General features: G+C 36.2%; 1 protein-coding gene across 8 annotated transcripts in view; it reads left to right on the top strand.

Moving 5' to 3' along the window:
• VTI1A (vesicle transport through interaction with t-SNAREs 1A) overlaps window positions 1–9,231 on the top strand; it is a 333,273-nt gene that overhangs the window by 197,049 nt on the left and 126,993 nt on the right. For 6 of the 8 annotated variants that reach the window (XM_011359295.2, XM_023530157.1, XM_023530159.1 and 3 more), the window contains 2 exons: window positions 2,230–2,300; window positions 2,972–3,033. In XM_011359295.2, coding sequence (XP_011357597.1) covers window positions 2,230–2,300; window positions 2,972–3,033 — 133 coding nt within the window. Of the gene's footprint in view, window positions 1–2,229; window positions 2,301–2,971; window positions 3,045–9,231 lie in introns of all 8 variants that reach the window. The other 2 variants (XM_011359297.2, XM_023530160.1) reach the window with 1 other exon arrangement.

Raw genomic sequence — 9,231 nt, 5'->3', positions numbered from 1 at the left:
TAACGTCTATCTGAGAGGAAGTAGTATACTGGGAAGTTATTATACTAGAAAGAATTTTCAGAGTTTATAGATGTCAAAAATGTTTTTATGTTATTGTATTTAAGCCTTTTCTATTATTTGTATTTTCGATTATGAAAGGAATATATAGTACCATTTCTTTTCTGGTATGCTGAGAAATACAACTCTAATGTAACATTTGCCCTTTAACAGCTAAATCTTCACTACTGGCATGGAAGTTCCTTGAGTGCAAGGGTTTGATCTTATGTACTGGCCATGTCCCCAACATCTATACCTGGCACAGAGTTAGGGACTCAATGATTATTTGTTGAGTGCATTGATTCTCATGTACTATACAATTACATGTATTTGTATGGTACCCTAAAGCTTCAAAACATTTTTACTTAGGTTATCTCATTTGGCTATAACAACAATTTTGTGAGAAAGGTAGGACAGATATTTTATTTTGTGAATAAAATCGTAGTTCAAGTGGGTTATGGCAGATCTAGGATAGGAGGAGGTCAAGGTCATAATAGTTCTTTTTTTTTTTTATATCAATCACCGTCATTCAATAAATGCTTATCGTTATAGGTCAGTCACTGTGCTAAATATTTTAACTGAATTATCTTACTTAATCCTTCTGACAACTCCATGATATAGAATTATCATTATTATCTCCATTTTAGAGGTGAAGAAGATGAGGCACGAGAAAGTTAGGTAACTTGTGCAAGGCCACACAGCTAGTGTCAGCGCTGGAGTTTAGGCTCAAGCAGTGTGAGTTCACAGCCTACACTCTCAATATGGCCTAATCACTGCTCTACAGTTTTTAGGATGTCCTTCTAAAATGTTGGTCAGTATACATACACGAATCAAGTTACGACCATTAGTGATCGTTTAATGACTTAATTTAATTATTTACTGTTATTAAAATGGATGCTTTTTTAATCTTTCTATAAGTTCATAAGCCAGAGATGATTGTTGTAATAGGTTATAGTTGAAGAGATAAGAGAAAAAGAAGTGTAGAATAAGGTAGGTAAGTTGCCAAGATTAGGAGAAAGTCAGATTGTCATTCCATTATAGAATAAGGCACCTCTCAGGGGATGGACAATGAGTCTGAAAACAAAGTTTATTCAAGGCAGCTGATTTTTGTGTCAGATATTGTAAAAGATTCTACAGTCTTGTAAAAGATTCTGCAGTGAGAGGAGAGCCAGCCAATGCCAACCAGGCAGCAGGGGAAAACCTCACTGGAACTCAGCAGTGTGGCTTTATAATGAATGTTCCCACCTGCCTGTATCAGCATAACAGTTTGGAAGTTCTCTCTCCAGCTTGAGCTCTCCTCAACTACAGGTTAGGGAGTTTACCTCCTCTGTATCAAATATGCACGGTAGCTGAGAACACACTAAACAAGCCCTTGCTTTAAGAGAGCAGAAGCCTAGAGCTGGTTCCACTACCAATAAGCTGCAGTTATTGACAGTATGAGGACTATTTATGTAGGACAAATACATTAAAATTAACATTATTCCAAATGGAGTTTCATTTACATATGCAAAATAGTACAATAATGAAGTAGAAAAGGTAGAGTAGAATCATTAATATTATTTATAACCTGTAAAAACCAAAGGCTGAATTTCATGATGATCATAAAGAAACCATTGGACCTGGACTCTCCATCTTGACAAATAATAAGCTGAGGTGGCCTTGGACAAGTCATAGAACCTCTAAATTATCATTGCCGTGTTAGTCATATGCTATAGGTTGAATTTTAAGTCACATCTCATCATACCTAAGTTAAATAGGTAAAGTTATCAAATGGTTTTTTTTTGTTTTTAGCCTGTAGTGGCTAATTTTTTTTCCTTTTTTTTTTTTTTTTTTTTTCCTTTTTTTTTTTTTTTTTTTTACTACATCTACCTCCCTGCTTTCCCCTACCCCCTTGGCCGCTACCCTCTGTTCGTTTGCCCCGTTTGTTTGCTGCTTTTAGGTTTATATCCCACATATAAGTGATATCATGTGGTTTTCAACTTTTTCTGTCTGGCTTATTTCGCTTAGCATGATCCATCCATGTTGTTGCAAATGGCAGTATTTTTCAAGTACATGACTTGAAATGTGTGTCTGATGTATAATATACACTTAACTTAATATTAATTCTGAACCCATTGTCATTTTAATACTTCTGAAGGTTATTCTCACTTGCCCCCAAAGTCATCTTTTCTTACTCAAGTTTCTTTTCCATAGAGCAAATTGGCCAGGAGATGTTGGAAAACCTCAGTCATGACAGAGAAAAAATACAGAGAGCACGTGAAAGAGTAAGTAGAAGTTTTTTCACAAATTCAGTAAATTATAAGACGTAAAATCAAGGGTCTTTAGCACATGCGTACACAGTAACAATTACATAGATGTAAGTATATTTAAAAATGGCTAAGGTGACAGAAGGATGTAGGGCCCGAGGAAAGGGGAAAAAAGAGTGTGGGATGGAGTAAGACTATGCTGAGATTTTATGCCCCCATCCTGAAATGTCCCTGCATAGATATTTTATTTAGGTCTATAGCTGAGAAAAAGGTCATCGAGGGAGATTTTGGCGTATGTCAGGTCTTTTAGAGTGAAAGCTAAGAACATTGACCTCATTCTCCCTCAATTCATTTTGCTTCCATTTATATTACTAGGACTTTGCTCATTCATAAATTGGAAACAAAATAATTACCAATATATATTAAACTTTATCAGCTTGTGAGATATTTGCTTTTATATCCAGTTCACGTATCCCGTTTAAAACTTCTGAAATTCTTTGTTACATGTGATTTTCTAAATCTAAGAATTTTCAGAGATTATATAGGTGTTAAAAATGTATTTTAGCATACATAGCAATTTTTTATGAATTGGATTGTCTATCATAAAAGGAAATTATTATTTGCCAGTGCACTTGAAAAATAATCAAGTTGCTTGAAGTTTTGTTTCAATGCTGCTCTTCTCCTCCTAGCTTCGGGAAACAGATGCTAACTTGGGGAAAAGCTCCAGGGTTCTGACAGGGATGTTGCGAAGGTAAGAGCAAGGTAGGGACGCATCTTCCTCTCTCTTTGTTTTTTTAAGTGTGTTTTTCATCTTGTTGCAATTGGGCATTTTCCATGCATGCAAGTTTCTGCTCTTAGTACCGTGTCGAGAACTTTTTGAAATGACAGCACCGATGTTAACTCTTGTTTGGACAAGGACACATACTGAGTACCTTAGATTACGGAGAAGGTTTGAACTAAAGGGGTTACCTCAAGCTACAGAAAAAAATTAGGGTTAGACGTGAAGTATTTTTTCATTGCCTGAGGAAGGCGCCGTGAGCCGAGTGACTTTATTTTCTACTTTGATAACTTTCTTCTTATAGAGGGAATGTGGGCCTGTGGTATCAAGAGCACACTTGGTCTGAGCTCTGCTCTGTGTTGCCTTGTTTTCATTCCTTTTTGAAGAGACACTGTTTGGGGAAACATTTTGATTTTATGTATACTTAAAGATGGTTTTGGAAATTTAAAGAGTATCTGAATAATCTGAATTCACGTGTGCGTGCAAACACATGTTAATGTTTTATACCTTTGATTGATGGAGAATATTAGGGAGAGTTTGAAAATAAATGAATGAATACAGGTAATATTCTATATTTTGCATTTTTCGGAGGGGAGTGAAAATTTTTTGGCTGGTATGAAAATTGGAGCCATTTTTTACCTAGGTAGATTCAGCATGGAATTATTTTGCATTCAGAATTTACCAACTAAGAGTATCATCTAGCATAACCTTCAGTTTTGAACTGTGGATGGAAATGTGAATGGAGAAAGTTGGGAATTGCTGCTATAATAGTTTATAATTAGAATTTGAAAAAAGAGGATCTTTTTTTCTCATTGATACTATAGAAACAATCATTTGAAAGTAAGTAAAGTCGTCTCTGATCATGTATTCATGGGGTGGTAATTTGCTAAAAGTATGTTTGCTGCGTCAGAGATGGATTGCATGAGAACCAATCAGAGGTATAGCTGTTGAGTCTCCAAAGGTGGATGTGATTCCTCTATCAGGCAGATCAGTAGCAAGTCTAAATAAAGTTCCTGGGACACTTCCAGCCTGCGCTGACCTAAGGCTACATGCCCCTCCCTTCCTGCAAACACAGTCCCAATTCAGAACCATAAACCACCAAATTCTCTGATTAAGAGTAGTATGTAAATGACCTAGAAAAACTCAAAATCCACAGAGAAGTGGCGAATGAAAGGAATGCTTCAGTGCCTATAGACAATAAAAAAGAAAAAAAGGAAACAGCTCTCCATGACTTCCCTGAGAGAGCTCTGCGATGTGAGCTGTAACGAATATTCTGCATGTGTCTCCATTTTGTCAAATCTCATTAAAGAGTCATCCTGCTTTATGTCAATTGAGCTGTCCAGAAATCATTCATCATTTTTAGTGTAAAAAAAAATCATGTGGTTATTTAAATAATATCATATTAATGTTAAAGTTCAGCTGTCATTTAATGGTATGGCTTAATCAGATGTAGCATTTAGGGAAAATAGTTTATTCGGGCTCTACGTGGCTTTCAGGTTGGCAGATTCAAATAAGGATTTATGAGTTTCTGAACCAGTGTATTTCTGTCCATGTTTCTGCTTGATGTACCTCACCCTTTTGTGCAGGACACTGCAGACACTTATTTCAGCAAATAAAGCATCTCCTCATATTGCGTTTGAATAAATTTGCAAGTCATTTAGAGAGGGTGAAACACAAACAACTCCCGCGACCTTTGACTGGGCTTTCTTTAGGGAAATCATACTAACATGGTTGATTCAAAAGCCTACTGGAGAAAATTACTCCGCTGAAGTCTGCTTGGGGTTCTCTTTGTAGGCAAACTCAGTCAATCACTGACTCATCACCTTTGGGGATCTGTCTAGAGTGTGAACAGAAATAAAATCCCTAGGCGGACATCACCTTGCTATGTCTGCACCAAGGAAACTCTTATGTCCACCTGTGCATGTTGGTGACTGTTTTTTACTAGGTTATAACTGGAATCTTGGTATCAGCCAAGGTATCCAGGTACTTTTAATTAATACTGCAACCTGAATCTTTGGGAATCAAATGCAGACGGTGGCTTTGTTTTAGTTTCTGAATACTATCCCACATAATATACAATTTCTTTTAGACTTGGGAAAAGGCAAAAATATTTTATCCAGTTCTTTATTATTTCTTATTATTCCCTGGAAAAACAGTGTCTAGATAAATGGAACCAGGGTTGATGTGCCAAAGTCTTTTATTTAATGCTCTGATTTTGCTTCCTCTGTTCGATCCCTCCCATCTACATGCCGTTGGTCACTTCCTGCACTGGTGAGGTTTGTTTCAGAAGGAGAAGTCACATTCTCCTATCAAATTGCACGGCTACATCATGCTTCTTATTTAAGAAAAGTTGTAATATTGAGCTGTGTACTCTGTCATCTTCACAGATGTATAAAGGAAATGAATATCCTCTCTGTGAGCTGTAGGTGTTGACTTGCATACAACATAAGCTAACTTATTTTCACCTGATAAATTCTGTATGACTGAGAATAGGTAAATATTCTACAATACACCAAATCAAGGAATCATTTTATTTAAATGAAAGAATGGTGATGATTTTTTAATTTTTTAAATTTAGATTGCTTTTAAATGTGTGACGTCAATGGAAATGTCATGACATGGCCCCTCATTTGGGTCATTTTTCTTATAGTGATTAATCTATTCTGAAGACAGGTGAAACCAATGTTTCATCAATGCCAAAGTCTGTATATAAATACATCCGATTATGTGTAAAACTGACCAATAACAGATAGGAAATAAAATGAGTAAGTGGCAGTCACTGCCACTTATACTTAATCTTTTATTAACTTCAAAGGAGGTTTTTTAAAAAAATCTATTTCTTTCCTTTTTTCCTTCCTTCTTTCCTTTCTTTTTTTTTTTTTTCCACTTATTCACTTCCTCAGTAAATACTTAATGCCTATATACAAGACCTCAGGGATCCTCAGTTTGACTCCTGACTTCACAGTGCTTCAGTCTGGTAGAGAATGGGTACATATAAAATGCTGTGGGAATTCGTAAAATTATCTAATCCTCAAGGAAGCTGTTGAAGATTCTATAACTCCAGTTCATCCTTACTGGTCATTAAAAAGGGGTACCAGGAAAACAAATAACCAATAGAAAATATTACTTCAAAAGCTGTAAAATCACCATGTTTGGGGGAAAGTAGAAAAATAGATGATATGGAATCATAACAGAAACAGATACTGAAAGGAGCTGAATTATGCTGAAAATATTGAGACATATCGAGCTTAGTGAGATAGCAACTGATTTAACCAACATAAATAAATTATTTGTACAAATACACTATATTACTAAAAGAGAAAACAAATTGGTCTATTCAAAATTATAATAGTAAAACAGACATCAAAATACAGATATAGCTAATTTCCTGTATTTTTCTTGCCTTGACATAAGATAGAGAGCTACCTAGAGACACAGTGTTCATTTCCTGACACTGTAGACAGTTTAAATAAAGTGGTATTCAGATAATAATGAAAATGGTCGTGAAACAAATGACTATTCATGTGGTGATTGGGGCCAAAGAAATGGATTTTTCATTAACTCACTAAATTTAATTATTATATTGGTCATGTTAAAGTATCACAACTAACATCGAGAGGCTTAAATGTTGCTCTTCATATATTTGCATGTATGTGCATGTTTATGTGTTTTTCCCTATACATTTGACTGGGAGGTCTTATTAGATCAAAAAGTGCTGGTTTTGTTGCTTTGGTAGAGTGACAGGTAAAACATCTGGAAAACTTAAATATACTGTCAGAATAATTCCTAAGGGTAAGTATACCAGAAATACCGATGTCAGATCTATAAACAACAGAAATATAATTTTTTAAATAAACAGGTTTATCCTTAAAGAAATAGGCCATGACTGGATTTTTTTAAAATCTTCTTTAAAAATGTATTCTTTTTCCCATCTCATTTTGCCTAGGAAACACTTTGTTATATTTTAATTGTTCTTATTACAATGTCTGAAAATTCAATAGTGAAGAGTTTTCAAGACTTGTGAGAAAAATGTCCTTGAGAATTTACTCTCTCTATGCACCGAAAATGTATATATTCTCTCGAAGTACCTTGCATTTACATTTTCACTTTTCTCTGTTTATCTCATTCCTCTTTCTCGGTCTGTTTTTACTAGTGATGAACATGGGCCCTGACCTGAAATTAGTATAGCAAAATCTTAACCTCTAAGAAATTATTGAGCTTTTAATCAAGTGCTTATTCTTTCAGAAGAAAATGATTGAATTTGCTGCAGATTCTTTAGACGTAGATTTAGGATCTGAGCTTAGAATAATGCTACAAAGAGAATTAAAAAAAAAAAAAAATCTTGGTCCTTTTTGTGTGAGTAAATTTATTACTGTACACTTGGCTCATTGCCTTTGTCCTATAGCCTCTTCAAGGCTGACATGGGTGATGTTTTTACCAAACTAAAGAAGGGCTTTGGATTTCTTTATGTATGTTTCTCTTTAGTAACATTGTTGTAGCTTTAAACATAGAATTTTGGTCCTGTTTCAGATATTCGGATGCAGCATCTAAAGTTATCAATGATAACTCTATAGCTGCCCTAAGTCTGTGCCTGACCCTAATCATACTTTATACATATTATATGATTTAATCCTTAAGAACTCTGTGAAGGAAGCATCATAGCCCCATTTTACAGATGAGAATAACTATACTTAGTGGAGTAAACTACCGTAGTGACATTCATAGAAAGATACGGAATATATATATATTGTCACATGTAACTACATAGTTCAAGGGCAGACGCAACTTCAAACACAATGGAATATAAGGGTTCAAATCGTGTCATCAGGACCGGGTCCTGCTTTTCCATCCTCAGCTCGCTTGTCTGTGGGTTTCATCTTTTATCGGAGTTTCTCCTTGTGGAGACACAGCTTCTGATAGCCCTCTCAGAAACACTCACTGAATATAGCAAGTTTTTCTTCCCAGTAGTTCCAAGAAAAATCATAGCAGGGAGTATTATTGGTTCTGGGTGTCTCAGATTAGGTAAAAACCCCATCTATGTCTGATCCGATGTTTTATCCCTGGGACCTCATGCAAGAGATGGACACACAGACCGAGAATGGACAAATAATACTTCCCTCGGAAAAATCAAGGGTTTTTACTAAAAAGGGGAATAAATACTGGGTGGACAAAAACAACAGATGTTATCCTCAGACTGTTCCAGATGAACTTTGAGGTATACTCCGGATCTCAGGCGCAATACCACTCCCAACATCAAGCCTTCGGCAGTCTGTCTCCCAGCCAGAAAAGGTCTGCCTTTACTTCACAGGAGTTTGTACCTCTCACGAGGCACTAACATCTTCTGCTTCACGTTGTGTATATTGTGGTTATTAGGGCCTATGTCTGGATTTTCTTCCAGGCCTTTTTTATCTCCTGCCTCATCCCCGAAAGGCTTTTAGACCATCCCCCCACAATATTGTGCAACCAGCCGAAATAAATAGAAGAGGATATTCGAGTGAAAGAAAAATAAAAAAGCCAGGGAACCACTCTAGTACCCCGAAGCATGGACGTTCAACAAACCCCTATGTGGATATCCAGACAGGTTGAAATGTCCTGCCTGTATGCAACGCAGGAAATACAGTCAGGATCACAGTGTTTTATAAAATGAAAATAACCTTTAGTTGAGGTCAAACATAGCCTTTCTTGCCACCGAGACAGGCCATTGACAGAATGGTTACTGGGAGGTGGTGACATTTCTCCTGGCACATCCTTACTTTGAAGGGCATGAGGAGTTTCTGTACGACCAGTTCTCTCTGGGGTCCTTAGGTCTGAATTGTAAGCGGCTCGCCGTCAGGAGCCTGGTGGCATTTAGCACCAGGCCATGTTACCCTGGCACAGGCCTGGTCAATGAGTAATCTCTGGAAGGACGGCTAAGAATAGTTTCAGAGTTGCTATCTAGGTTCACATGTAATTTAGTTGAAACCCTGCAGGTTTTTCTCTATTGCACTTTGCCTACAATGTAAACATGTTCATTCAAAGATAAAATAAGTGACTTCACAGTAACAGAATATTTTTGTCCATTATTTAATCACAATAGAAAAGCATCTTATATTTTTTCTCGGTTGTGAGCCACAATTTGACCTAATTCTTGAATTACCTTTCTTTTATGATTTTTCCTTTTTTCCTCGGGAT

This window comes from Pteropus vampyrus, unplaced genomic scaffold (genome assembly GCF_000151845.1).
Source record: "Pteropus vampyrus isolate Shadow unplaced genomic scaffold, Pvam_2.0 Scaffold46, whole genome shotgun sequence".
Classification (NCBI taxonomy): Eukaryota; Metazoa; Chordata; class Mammalia; order Chiroptera; family Pteropodidae; genus Pteropus; species Pteropus vampyrus.
Note: the sequence above shows the minus strand (reverse complement) of the source record. Positions and strands in the feature narration are given on the sequence as shown.